The sequence below is a fragment of the Dreissena polymorpha genome, chromosome 2 (assembly GCF_020536995.1).
Source record: "Dreissena polymorpha isolate Duluth1 chromosome 2, UMN_Dpol_1.0, whole genome shotgun sequence".
Taxonomy (NCBI): Eukaryota; Metazoa; Mollusca; class Bivalvia; order Myida; family Dreissenidae; genus Dreissena; species Dreissena polymorpha.
Window position 1 is genome coordinate 39,790,721 of NC_068356.1, and position 15,340 is coordinate 39,806,060.

The 15,340-nt window shown below is 36.1% G+C and overlaps 1 protein-coding gene across 3 annotated transcripts in view; it reads right to left on the reverse strand.

Annotated features, from left to right (window-relative positions):
- Positions 1–15,340, reverse strand: part of LOC127866664 (uncharacterized) — a 103,942-nt gene that overhangs the window by 47,860 nt on the left and 40,742 nt on the right. For 2 of the 3 annotated variants that reach the window (XM_052407389.1, XM_052407388.1), the window contains exons 3-8: positions 14,247–14,441; positions 11,499–11,726; positions 8,983–9,147; positions 3,517–3,581; positions 2,085–2,217; positions 358–479 (exon numbers count right to left, since the gene is read on the reverse strand). In XM_052407389.1, coding sequence (XP_052263349.1) covers positions 358–479; positions 2,085–2,217; positions 3,517–3,581; positions 8,983–9,147; positions 11,499–11,726; positions 14,247–14,441 — 908 coding nt within the window. Of the gene's footprint in view, positions 1–357; positions 480–2,084; positions 2,218–3,516; positions 3,582–8,982; positions 9,148–11,498; positions 11,727–14,246; positions 14,442–15,340 lie in introns of those variants that run through there. The other variant, XM_052407390.1, reaches the window with a different exon arrangement.

Genomic DNA, 15,340 nt, shown 5'->3' on the forward strand with positions numbered 1-15,340 from the left:
CACAGTACATACTGACCAAATTTCATAAAGATTGGGTGAAAACTGTGACCTCTACTGTCTACACAAACAAATTGTTAATGGACACACCCACTTCGTGACAGGTGAGCTAAAAAGGCAATCACAAAAGCTCACCATGAGCACATTTTCTCAAGTGGTAGAGTTAATTTGACACCAGACGACACACAATGCAGGACGAGGGATGCTCGTGACGACATAGAATGACCAACACAGCTTGATGCTTATTTGAGCTTTGTAATCGTTTCAGTGGAAATTTCATTTAATTATTAAAAATGTATTCATTTCCTGTAGTATTGTTCATTAGTAAGAATATATTTTGTAAATGGAGCAAAAACTTACGAAAAGTTAATCAGGCATTCACAGCCAAAACCTGCCACATCTACTCCAGTCAGAGCTTTCATGGGGTGTGAGGAATTTCTGTACTTCAGTCCATCCACTATCATGCCATGGATCGAGTGTAACTGCAGAAGAACATGAAATAGATAGTTACAGAATTCATGCAATACATATGAATTGAACAGATATGTTGCATTTGTACATATTAAGGACATTCAGGGTTCGCCAAAACCGTCGGTCCGCCGGTCCTGACCGGCACATTTTTCTAAGGACCGACAAGTGATTTAAGATTATCGGTCCTACTGACCGACACAATCGGATGAAAAATGGTTTAAAAAAGATCCTCAAAGTGTATAATATGCTATTGGATTAATAGAAGGTAAATGCTTTTTGTTCAACTTCTGTCAAAATCCTTTTTTTCTTACCTTCATTTTGATGTTTTGATGTTTAAAGTTGGATTAGAATTGACTATCATATTCACATGCGAGTTCAAAATCAACGGTCTTTGTTAAAAACAGCAACCGTGTGCGTCCGCCATTTTATTTGTTCCATTTAATTTCTCCACAACAAAAAACCGCATGAAAACTTGTTTCAACAGGCATTTGTGAGCATTTCTGTTAAATAGTTTCATTTTTATATTGTTCTGGGAAGGATATATTTTAATTTACACACCAATAATTTCTGAAATCAAAATTAGATTTTTCACCCGATGTACTATATTTCGGATATTTTAAAATTCGGACATAGGGATATTTATGTTTTGATTTGTTGTTGATAGTTTGTAGCAATATGTTTTGTGTTATTTCAGACAAAAAGAATGGATGGTGGTAATTATCATGGGCCTTTCAGTCAAGAAATAGGTGTGAAAGACATTCATTTAATTGAACCTGGAAATCAACCACCTCAGCTAAGAGAAAATATTTTAACAATAGGTGTTGTTTTAGAACTTGTGAAATCGGCTAATAAACAGAAATTGAAGTCATCCAAATTTGTGTGAATGGGTGTGTGCAATTAAGTCAAACTTGATTGGATGTCACCCTAACTTTTGCAAGAACACGGATTTGTAGAGCTGTGCAGGCTAAAAACAGTTTGACAAAAAGAAGTCTAAAAAGATACCTTTGGTTTATATGTGGTTTATTATTTATATAATAATTGTTTAATTATATCGACTTTGGACATGTTTTTATGTATTTTAATGTGATCAAAACCAATAAACATCAAAAAGGTACTCTCTTTTGTTGTGTTTTGCTGTTATAGTTTAGTCGGACAGTGGGACTGACAGAAACTGAATCGGACTGACAAAAATTTCAAGTCTGTCAGTCCGAATGACTGACAGATTTTTAAAGTTTTGGCGAACCCTGGACATTTAATGTTTCAGTCTGCACAGAAATCTGGGACAACATTTTAGGCACATGCATTCTCTGGGACAACATTTTAAGCACATGCATTAAGCCCAGTTTTCCTAGAGTTCACCTCATTTAACCCTTTGCATGCTGGGAAATTTGTCGTCTGCTAAAATGTCGTCTGCTGAAATTATAAAATTCGCATTTTCTTCGTTTTTTTTTCCAAAAATACTATCAGAATAGCAAACAGTTTGGATCCAGATGAGACGCCACGTTCGGTGGCGTCTCATCTGGATCCAAACTGTTTGCAAAGGCCTTAAAAATTCGGTTCCCGCATTGTAAGGGTTAAATATTGATTTCAATACTGAGTATGGTACTCTGCCTTACCGTCTTGGAGGGCCAGGTAGTCTGCTCACAGAACACAGTAGCGATTTCCAGCCCGTCAGAATTGTTCTTGTTCTCCTGGGCAATCTTCTGCATGTCCTGTGACACCAGGCCCTTCACAATGGACTTCATCTCTCTGAAACATGCCGACCAGTATTGAGCTACTCTAGATATGGCATAAGAACCTTTTTCAAATGGTGTGGCTCATTTGTCCAAAATAGCTAAGTAATTGCTATCACACAATCTGAGAAAACTGGCCTTCACTCATCTGCATAAAGTGTCCTCTCAGATTAGTCTGTGTAGTCTGCACAGGCTAATCTGGAAAGACATTTTCCGTTTTATGGTATTTTTTCTTAAAGAAAGTCTATTCTAAACAGAAATCCAGTTTAGGACAAAAGTGCTGTCCCTGATTAGCCTTTGCGTACTGCCAATCTGAGACGACACTTTACACACATGCATTAAGCCTTGTTTTCAAAGAAAATTGATCATGTATTAACATATGGTGTTCAGTGAGAAAGCAATTACTTAACCATTTGTGATGAATGAGTTGCACCATGCAAAAAAAGGTCTAATGTCATATGCTGCATAAGCTCCATAACAGCCTGTACATTCATGTAGTCTGATAAGGAGCTGCCCTAGCCGCATATCAGGCCACCAAACTTTTGCATTGCTATATAATGGACAGGGAAGCTTCTGACCAGACTGTGCGTATGCTTGAATCAAAGAACTGGGATCAGACTTAGGTGACAAAGGAAATTTGTGGGAGTCTTTCCATGCTGTAATTTTGGTATGGAACATTGTCTTCTTGGAATAAAAACAACAAATATGGTGTTTGAAATCTGGCAAAAATTGGTCAAAACTATGTTTCAAAGGCCTTAAAGCAGGACCAAGATTGCAAATGTAGTCCTTAGGTTTTGAAGTGATTATGATTTTAATCTTTGACTTTAAAGCTTAAAGATTAGCACTAGATTAAATCCTCAAATTGTGTATGAGAAATACTAACAACATTGAAGTTTTCATTGAAAGTATTTTTGTAAATGTAAAATATCTTTTAAACACATAATAAACAGTTCACAAAAGTCATCAGCAAAAAACAAATAACCAAAATAAAACATTCTCTAAGAAACAAAATAAAATGAGCTCACTCTGTGAAAAGGGGAATTAATGCATGTGTGTAAAGTGTTGTCCCAGATTAGCCTGTGCAGTCTGCACAGGCTAATCAGGGACGATACTTTCCGTGTGTATGATATTTTCTGTTAAAAGAAAGTCTCTTCTTAGCAAAAATCCAGTCTAGGTGGAAAGTCTCAACCCTGATTAGCATGTGTGGACTGCACAGGCTAATCTTGGATGAAACTTCACTGCATTAATCCCCCTTTTCACAGAGCATGGTCCAAATCAAAACATGAAAGACAATTAGATAGAGTACTAGCAATACCTAAACTTATCAGCTGATAAGGAGGTGATATTTTCAGCTATCACTTTCTTGGCTAAGAATTTTGCCTAAAATTGTTTATGGAAAGACATTTAAATTAGTACAATACCATTTGAAAAATAAAGTAAAAGAAGAAGTATAACCAACAGGAGACACTATATTCACTAAATATGCCTGCTTTGACTTTTATACCAAAGCACAATGACACTACTCTTCTTTATTTATCTGCATACAGCCAAATCAAATATTTAGATGGCCGCAAGTAAGACAAGAATATCAGTGAAACTGATGGATGCACCCCGATGATGCGCTTTGTCAATGTTTGTGTTAATAAACACATAAAAAATCTATTATTAGTCTCGGTGACCTTGACCCAGTGACCTCAAACCTCATCAAAAGGTAGAGGTCCTTACAAGGTACCTACATGCCAAATATGAAAGCGATTGGTAAAGTATTGAAGGCTCTATGAGAAACGGTAGCAAAAGTGTGACTGAAGTAAGTAAGTAAGTAAGTAAGTCAGTAAGTACAAACTGGCAACTATATGCTCCGCCAAAATTTATTTCGGGGAGCATAAAAATACTAATTTTGTCTGGGGATTTTTTTAAAGGAAATAATTATGTTAAACACATTCAGTACTTTCCTAGCTATTTTAAATTTCATGGATACATGCCTGCTGAAATAAATTAAACAAATTATCATGGCTTTCAATCTGCAAGTCCAAAATCTGATCAAAGCCGAAGTAATGTCACACACTTGTTATAGTTTTGAGTATGAAGACATTGAACATTTTCATAAAAATTAACCCTTTACCACTTAGAAACGTATTTTTACGGATTTGAAGTCCCTCAGAAAGTTAAATTTTATTAAAAACCTTTCTTACTAGATTCAAGTTTTAAAGGCTTCAATTCCAACACTTTGATACTGATAAGCAGCAAACAGCATAAAACCTGAACAGACTGAGATTTACTCGCAAGCTGTTCTGGTTTTATGCTTTTTGCACATCAGTGCTCGACATTAAAGGTAGTCCAACTGTCCAGGACAACAGATTTGTTAGTCTTGAAAAGTAAATAAAGAATTTGCTAGTCAGATGGGACAAGTGGTTGTTATAATTTAATTACACCTTCAAATCCGTTATTTCTGTGGAGTTACCACAAAACTTTTTCGATTATATTTTGTTTATGTTTCAAGACAAAGCGTGAGATATTCCAATAATTCCATGTGATACACCATACTGTTCACAAGGGAAGCAACCCTTTACATTTTTATTTGCCAAGATAACAAGAATATTCTCCCTTGTGTAGAATATGCATTTTTACGACATCGATACGCACTGATCTTACAGACAATTAACGTAGTGACGTCATCTCTATGTACAGAAAGATTTTACAACATCATTCCCATTTGTGGTTTATTTCCATAATGACAGATGTGAATTTCAGTTACAATTTGTTATTGTTGATGTTAATTGATATTTATTTATTTGTCAATCCTATTTTGTAAATGGCCTAAGGCGAGGGGACATTTTCAGTGAACTTTGGTCAGTGAGCTGTGTTAATGTTGTCTAAAATATAGGTTCAATACTGTACATATACATCACTTTGAACATTTTCTGCTTTATGGTGGCAAAACACAAGTTTTTGTCAAGAATTATGGCTTTGTATAATGTTTAAAAAACAATAATCTCAAGTATTCCTGTTATTCTAGTCAGTTGTTTTTGTATTGAAATTGCCTACAATTATGTTTACATGTATTTTGAATGATTAAAGCCTTTATGATTTGAGCATTTTGTATTATTTCATTAGTTTGCAAAGTACTGAGCAGTATAAGATATAATGGTCAGGAAAAGTTGCTTTTTGTTCAGGACAAGTGAAATTTTGGTCTACTTGTCCGACTGGACAAGTGGCTTCAAAAGTTAATGTCGAGCCCTGCACACAGCCATTTTCACTTTATTTCTGAGATGGTAAGGGTTTAAAAAAAATTGATGAAGGCAAATTTTTTACATAGCAATACATCTCAAGGTGTTCATTTGTTGAATATTTATATTGACCAACGTTTTCAAATTAATGCAAAGCATTCTTGTTTTTATGATATTCTGTTTGCATTAAGAAATGCCATTTTTATTTCATTATCAAAACCCACAGTATATATGCAGTCATCACTAAACAGTATAATTTGTAAGGGGGTGGGGGTAGTGGTGAGTATGAGGAGTATATGAGTCGTGTTCCAGGCTTCCTGAAAATGCCTGATTGCGGGTCTTGTCCGGCAAAATTCTTTACGGTCTGGCGAAGTTTCTAATATCGCTGGTCCTTGCGACAGGCCAAAAAAAATATGACTAAATAAAGAAAAGTCTAATACCTGCCAAAAGATCAAAAACACTCATTAGAATCACTCTTTTCGTGAATTTCAAGCCTTTTTGTCACTAAGAACACTTACGCGTCACTAGTTCTTGAGTGCTCTCCCTTTGAAATGTTGTTTTTTCGAAAAGGTCAATTTCATAGGTCCGACATATTACCATCTATCCAATTACAAAGGTTATAACAAAAAACTAAACCCCTAAAATAAATGTAGTTGCTAAAGTTCTTCAATGGCAACACAAATTGTGCTATGTTATTTTGTTTTGAGTCTGACTAGAATTTAAAGCTGTTGTCCACCATACTTTTACACTGTAATCACTAGAACACACAAATGTTTTGATATACTTTATTGAGTGTACTTATAGGCTGCACATAGCAATAAATTTGATTTAAAGTTGACTTAATTCTTCAGTTATAAACTCACCCTTTTTGGTCAGGTGAATTTTTGTCCGAACAGGCTAAATTTTCCATCAGCCTGTCCGGTTGACAGGCACTTTTTGGGACTTTTCAGGAAGCCTGGTGTTCTGAGACAACTGGGAATAATGCATGTGCGTAATGTGTCGTCCCAGATTAGCCTGTGCAGTCTGCACATATTCTGCCTTAATTGTATATTTGCTAAGAGACTGAATTTAAACAAACAAGGGCTGTTTGTAAAACATGCATGCCCCCCATATGGGCTGTCCGTTGTAGTGGCAGCCATTGTGTGAATACGAATTTTGTCACTGTGACCTTGACCTTTGACCTAGTGACCTGAAAATCAATAGGGGTCATCTGCGAGTCACGATCAATGTACCTATAAAGTGTCATGATCCTAGGCAAAAGCGTTCTTGAGTTATCATCCGAAAATCATTTTACTATTTCGGGTCACCGTGACCTTGACCTTTAACCTTGTGACCTCAAAATCAATAGGAGTCATCTGCAAGTCATAATCAATCTACCTATGAAGTTTCATGATCCTAGGCGTATGCGTTCTTAAGTTATCATCCGAAAACCATTTTACTATTTTGGGTCACCGTGACCTTGACCTTTGTCCTAGTGACCTCAAAATCAATAGGGGTCATCTGCAAGTCATGATCAATCTACCCATGAAGTTTCATGATCCTAGGCGTATGCGTTCTTGAGTAATCATCCGGAAACCATTTTACTATTTCGGGTCACCATGACCTTGACCTAGTGACCTCAAAATCAATAGGGGTCATCTGCAAGTCATGATCAATCTACCCATGAAGTTTCGTGATCCTAGGCGTATGCGTTCTTGAGTTATCATTCAAAAACCATTTTACTATTTCTGGTCACCGTGACCTTGACCTTTGACCTAGTGACCTCAAAATCAATAGGGGTCATCTGCGAGTCATGATCAATGTACCTATGAAGTTTCATGATCCTAGGCCCAAGTGTTCTTGAGTTATCGTCTGACACCACCTGGTGGACGGACCGACAGACCGACCAACATGAGCAAAGCAATATACCCCCTCTTCTTCGAAGGGGGGCATAAAAATGTCGTTAAAGCAGAAAGTGTCGTCTCTAATTAGCCTGTGCAGACCTAATCTGGGACGACACTTTATGCACATGCATTATGCCCAGTTGTCTCAGAACGCGAATCATATGATACCTTACACAAATGCATTAAGCCTGGTTTTCCCTGAGACCAGCTCCAATTATGTTCACAAACTGGTAAGCTGCTTGTAAATGAAATGTCAATACTACCAAGGTGAACACTGTGAATATTTAAATGTTATACCTATTTGTTTGTTTGAGGTTCTGTGCAGACACAGAAGACGTTACTTGATACTAATATTTTTCTTATACCCCATGTTAAATTTTGAAGCATTGCATATTTGAGCAAACATGGGATCCAATAATGTGTTTATTAACTCTCTCAGTGCGGGAACCGAATTTTGAAGGCCTTTGCAAACAGTTTGGATCCAGATGAGACGCCACAGAACGTGGCGTCTCATCAGGATCCAAACTGTTTGCTATTCTGATAGTATTCTTTGAACAAAATCGAAGAGAATGCTAATTTTAGAAATTCAGCAGACGACATTTTAACAGACTACAAATTTCCCAGCATGCAAAGGGTTAATGAATTAGAATCTCGCTCTGGAAGCAGGGTTAAATGTATGTGCCTAAACTGTTGTCCCAGATTAGCCTGTGCCGTCTCTTCTAACAGAAAAGTCTCTTCTAACCAGTGCCCCAGATATGCTGCGTATCTGCGTCTTTCATCCTATAAAAATGTATAAACACGCAAAGAAATACAATATCATGCGTATTGAAAACGCAACAGATTTGACTTTTACGCACCGTACTAACAATATCTTTGATTGAAAATGCTTGGCTAATTTTCGGCATTTTCTCTTTGGTATTATTATCTTAATGTGGCGACGCTTTCATTCAGCAAGCGCCTGGATGACGGAGCAGGAAAACAGTCAAAGTTATCCAGACACTCTGCGGACTAGATTTCATTGTTAAATAAAGCGTCTGACCAAATTATTTAAGACAAGATACATGCATTTTAAATCTGATTTAATCCGTCATTCATTGTGCATGTATTTGTAAAGCGTCTGTACTTTCAGCTGTTATTGATGTGAAATAAAAAGTCTGCGAGAGGTCGAAAGACGTCCACGATTGTTGCGTCAAAATATCAGTCTATCCCAAACGTTGTCGAACCAAGAAAGCAAAAGCCAATAAGTGCCAAATCATTCGTGTTATCGTGTTTTTTTTTAAAGTTTTTAGTTTATATTATGGACAGTTTCAAGGATTAAAGATGTTATGAAACATCAGTTTATTAAAGTTAATGATGATAGTTCACAGTTGTATTGAATGAATACAAGTGTGCAGCTTCAACAGAAGCAAAGCGGCAATGATTTTATGGTATGGATTTTTATATCTCATTTCACCATATTTAAAGAATGAAATCACCCTATTTTTCAAAATCAATGGGTAAAAACCCTATTTCCCACATAATTATCTGGTAGACTGCTTCTAACAGAAAATCCAGTTTAGGCGAACAGTTTTGTATGTGCAGACTGCACAGGCTAATCTGGGACAAAGCTTTATACACATGTTTTAAGCCCCAGTTTCCCATATAACAAACCATTTGAATGTTCTTTGGTACCTGTGAATCAGTGAACTGCACATTATGCTTGTCTAGGCCCAGACTTGTGAGCATACCAGCAGTGTCGTTTGACTTGAGTGTTTTCTTGAGGTCCCTCACTGACAGAGACTGGATGCAGGAGTTGCAGTCACTGATCATAGACAGGTTTCCAGACTCCTGGGTCAACTGCAGCAGAAAAGAGAGCAAGAAATTTAATTAATTCATATATAACTACATGTATAAACAAGAGCTTCGCGTTTGACAATAAGAGTTCCGCGGTTGACCATAAGAGTTAAACTTATCATATGAGTGTGACTTCGCCACTTAAATAAATTTTGAATAGACACAGAATTATGATCTTCTGATACATCATGGTTATAGTACATGGGTTGAGAATATTATAGTATTATAACTAGTGATGTCACAATGATCAAATAAAATAAATAAATCGTTGTTGGATGAGAAATCTAGCCAATAATAGATTTTCTTTTCGAAAAATCAATGTCGCTGGTTTAGTTGATAATCAGTGGAAAGACTGAAATTGAGATAAACTCAATCTTCAATGTATCAGGCGCCATGGTGGAGTCGTTACTGAGTTACCCAGGGACAATTGTGCAAGGCAAATGTATCTGCAAAAAAATCAGGCTGATCAGTCAATCGGATCCGCTCAGGATCAATCAGACATGATTTTCACATTCAATGTCACAGTGACTTTGATCATTATCAGTAGTTTCAATAGGGATTATCTACTGTTCATGGTCAATGCAACTGCAAAGTATAAGGTCCAACACTCAATCCTTAGATGACACATCAAACGGAAAGAAATTTAATACATAATGTCACAGTAAAACTTGACCTTTGACCTAGTGACCCCAATTTCAATAGGGGTCATCTACTTCCAAGGCCAATGCACATCTGAAGTATCAAGCCAATTGGTGAATCAGTAAATGAGTTATTGATGGGCAATGATTTCACACTCAGTGTTAGTGACCTTGACATTTGACCTAGTGACCCCAATTTCAATAGGGGCCATCTACTGTCCAGCGCCAATGCAAATGTAATGTATCAAGCCAATCAGTTTCTCCATTCACAAGTTGATTGGAAATAATTTCACTCTTAGTGTGACAGTGACCTTGACCTATGGCCCTAATTTCAATAGTGGTCATCTACTGGCAAAGGCCAATTCATGTGGTACGTATTAAGCAAATTGGTCATCAGTTCACTAGTTATTAATTGGAAACGAAACCGAGTGACATCCAGCATACCAATATACCCTCTTCTTCTAAGGGGAGCATAATTAGAAATGTGCAAATCAATAACACAAATACTGAAAATAATTTGGACAGGTCATATTTTTTTTATATATTTTTTTAAAATCCATCAATAGATTGAAAACAAGACTATTGCCAAGCAATACAAGTCTCCTACCGATTCAACCATTGTCAGAAATTCCTTCATTTTCAGATTTGTTTTATATATATTTGTTGCCATAGCAACCAGAATTTTTGATGTAAGAGCAAAATGAATGAAGTGCATTATGTCCATCTTGCCATCCATCCATGTTTCATGTTTAATGAAAAAATATGAAGAACTTAAAAAGTTATCGCAGGATACAGAAAACCACCATTTTCAGCAGTATTTCTAGTCTATATGTGGACATAGCAACCAGAATTTTTTATGTAGGAACGAAATGAAATGACGTGCATAATGTCCATATTGCCATCTATTCATTTTCAAGTTTCATGTAAAAATATTAAGAACTTTAAGTAATCGTAGGATCCAGAAAAGTGTGACAGACTGACGGACCGACGGACGCACAGAGCGAAAACCTTAAGTCCCCTCCGATGAAACCGGAAGGGGACAATAAATGGCCAAGACATGCATTTTCAAGCTGTTTTGAGGCTAAATTTGAATTTTGATCTCTGTGTGTGAGGGAGTGAGAAAGGCTTTACACACAATTCCATGTCCTCATGGTTGTAATTTGTGGCAAGTGATCTTAACATGATGAATGACAATGTTTAAGTCTGAACAAGTTATTTTAAGGCCAAATTTTATCTTTGAAATCTTAAGTGTTACCCTGACCTTTGAGGTAGGGAACAAGTTTTCAAGTGGACTTTTGATAGACTGTATTTTTTTAGACTGTTTTTTGTCACTGTGAACAACGGCGGTGGTGGTGGTGGTGGTATTTTTTTTATATATTACAAGGGAGGCAAATGCTGTAACAAAAAGAACATGCATAAACGGTAGTTGTTTCCTTTGTTTGAACCATGCTAAATCCTTAAAATGCCTATTTCCAGTAACTGTGACCTTCACCTGTGACCTTGACCTTTGACCTAGTGACCTCAAAATCAAAAGGGGTCATCTGCGAGTCATCATCAATATACCTATGAAGTTTCATGATCCTAGGCCCAAGCGTTCTTGAGTTATCATCTGACAACCACCTGGTGGACGGACCGACCGACCGACCGACATGAGCAAAGCAATTTACCCCCTCTTCTTCGAAAAGGGGCATAATAATGAGAAGAACTCATATGCACCTTTTTAACTATCTCCCTAACAGCCATATTCTTCCCAGTGGTCTTGGTGCTCTCCCCACTTTGGATGCCCTGCTTGATGACATCAAAATTTGCCTCAAGGTCTTCCTTGCTTATCTCCTTCAGGCTTTTTAAGGGTAGATTTGTAATCATCGATTTCATCCCGGCGAGGGTTTCCCGTGTTAGAGGTGCATTTGTTTTTGTAAAACACTTATTCACTAGCGTTTTTTTCTGTAGCATTAAAATGAATAGATGTTGTTGCTAAATTAGCAGTAGGTATAGAATGGTAAAATAATTAACAAAACTTTACTTTTGGATTGTGAAAATTTCCTCATATGTTGCCTACTAACACAATTACAGAATGTGTATAGTCAAAGAGTTGTTCACATTTACATTTAAGGTCACTACTTCAACTTGCTGAAATAATGTGCATATAATTATAATGTTTCCAGACTAGTAAAGTGACCTTCAAAAAATAAAATAGGTTTTCTTTAAATAACTGTTCAACTGCAATCATAAAAATACAATACAAACCATACAATTTTAATACCAGTAGAAAATAATTAACTAGCAGATAAAAAATGTATAGCCACACCTGTTAGTTGCATGTTTACAAGTTTATAGGTCACAGATTGGATAACACACCTATGTGCTTATATTTACCAATATAAATGAGCGGGCCTCTGAGAAAAACCAGGTTTATTCTTGTGCATAAGGCATTGTCCCAGATTAGCCTGTGATGTGCACACTGGCTTATCAGGGACAACACTTTCCGCATAAAATGGATTTTTGTTTAGGACTGCTTTTACACACAAAAATCAATAAAAGCGAAAAGTATCCTCCTTTATTAGCCTGTGCAGTCTCCACAGGCTTATCTTGGAAGACACTGTATGCGTATGCATCAAGCCTGGTCTTCCCATAGACCGGCTCAAACATAAATCCATGATTATCAACATGAGCATTTATTGATAACAGTCTACCGGTTAATGTATCATACCAGTAACCCAGACAATACCAAACTTTGTCGGACCGACGGACATATCTGACAGATTATGACAAGGTCCGATCGATTTTGCAATTTCGTCGGACCAAAATGTCCGACTTCAAAAAATATAATAAATATCTTTAATAATCATTGTCTGATGCTCCGTGGGATTCCAATATTTGTCATCAAAACATGTAGAACTAAATACGTTAATACTAATGTCGTTTTTATGTTTTCGATCTATTTGTGTCCTCCAATAAGAATAGCTCGTACATGTTCGGTTATACGCCTTATTTTCCGAAATAACTCGGATCATGCGATACCATATTCGTAAAATATTCTGAACGTAGAGACTGAATTTGCCAAATGTGTTCCGATGTATCTAAAATACAAACTGTTGCAACTCAGTATATTCCGTGACTGCGTCTGGAAATTTCCAAACGGATATTTATAAAGTACTAGTTCCACGCTCATATGTGCATGTCAATTCGCAAAATGCGAGAGCTGGGACCATGCAGCAAGGTGCTCGCATATGTTAGAGGTAAAATCTCTTCAATGTAAACAGCATTGCGAAGCGAAAATAACGTTGACGTATAACTGTTTTCAGGTGTTTTCGTTTTCAAAATATTGTTTTCTTGTTTCCAAAAGATTATTTCACAACTAATTTTATTGTCTTAATATTTTGTATTGTGATATTTGCCTGATATGCTGAGGTTTCTTACCAAAGTATTACCTGGTACTGATACTATTATATTGAGAATATTGGCAAAACAAATTTGTCGAGACGCAAGTGATTGATCATCTATTAATTGAAGGTACCTCAGATGAGCAGGAGACTGCTGAACCTGATAATGTCGTAGACTTTGATGCAGAAACTCAACATAGAGAATAATAGGTTAGTGTTGATTATAGATCAGGTTTATCATGCGAGGCTTAGAAAACAAAAAGTAGGAGCCTTGGCGAGTGCTTTTTCCTTTTTGTGCCGAGCATGATAAAACTGAGCTATAATCAACACTAATCTATGATTCTATTCATCCCACTTTTTATCTTGTAAACCTTTTTGTTTAAACAAAATTAGTTTGACTGGATAATTTCGCTGGATTTATGACGTCATTTCGTCGAAATATTGACGTCATTTCCTGCCGTTGATTATAGATGATATTTAATCAACGGGGCTTTAATCAACCGAATTCGCTGTAAAAGTGGGATAAAAATCAATTATCAATACTGTAAAGATGACAAGAGTGATTACTATTCAGATTTTCAGGAGGAAGGATTCAATGAGAAGAAGATAATCAATTATTTGAATTCCAATCTCTATTCCGATATCTGATAATATCTAGTAATATATAGTAACATACTTGTTTTATGATATTACTAGATAGTACATACTTGATTTATGTCATTATGATGTAAATAAATACTATGTGTAACCGTCATTTCATTTTGTGTTTTCTCTCTTTTTGTTTGGTCTGACAAACACTCATCCGGTCTGACAGAATTTGTCAATCTGTCAGACCGAATGTCTGACATCAATCTGGAAGTTTGGTATTGTCTGGTAACCATATATTAACTGCATAAACTTATAAATATATTGAGCCTCGCTCTGTGAAAATGGGGTTTAAAGCATGTGCGTAAAATGTAGCCTGCACAGTCTGTGAACTCCATAGGCTTATCTGGGACAACACTTTAGGCACATGCATTAAACCCACTTTTCACATAGTGAGACTCAATTAAAGTTTGCTGCTTATTTAAATACAACATACCATTCCATCATCCAAGCCATTTTGAAAAACTTCTCTACAAGTTGGGTCACAAAGTGTCTCCTGCGGAAGTTGAAGGGGAAAATCTCTCGGCAAATATTTCAAATATCTGCTAAAATTCTGCTGAACTGTTGGACAATCAACAGTACTGTAATCTGAAGGCAGCTGCACGCAGCGCTCCACTATGTAAGAATCCACCTGTATAATAGGATGAAATCATAGAAAAAATCCAGAATACACAAAAAAGTTGTTAAGACAAATAATATCATTTAGGCTTTAAAAAATTAATTTTAAGTACAAGGGAGCCACAATTACTCAAAAGCGATAACCCAAGCTCACGGACACCAATTGTTGAAGACTTGACCAGGTGATATAGTTTTCAACCACACTTTACCCGGATTTAATTATGGCGTTCATTATGTCAAGACAAATATTCTGACAAAGTTTCATCAAGACTTGTTAAAAAAATGTGGCTTCTAGAGTGATATATTTTAAGATTTGATCTGGTGACCTACAGTTTATAAGCTAATTTATTGATCTTTGTCAACAGTGTATTATACTATAAAATGATTGACTGAACATTCTTGACAGTTTATAATACTATAAGTTGATTGATCTTTCTCTACAGTATATTATACTAGAAGTTGATTGACTGACTTATCTTTTCTTCAGTATATAATACTGTAAGTTGATTGACTGATCTGTCTCTACAGTATATTTTACTATAAGTTGATTGACTGATCTGTCTCTATAGTATATTATACTGTAAATGGATTGATTACTCAGAAAGATTCTCTACAGTACAATATACTGTAAGTTGATTGACTGATCTGTCTCTACATACTGTAAGTGGATTGATTACTTTTCTCTACAGTATATTTAACTATAAGTTGATAAACTGAACTGTCTCTTCAGTATATAATACTGTAAGTTGATTGACTGATCTGTCTCTACAGTATAATTTACTATAAGTTGATTGACTGATCTGTCTCTACAGTACATTTTAATGTAAGTTGATAGACTGATCTGTCTCTACAGTCTATTATACTGTAAGTGGATTTATTACTTTTCTCTACAGTATATTTAACTATAAGTTG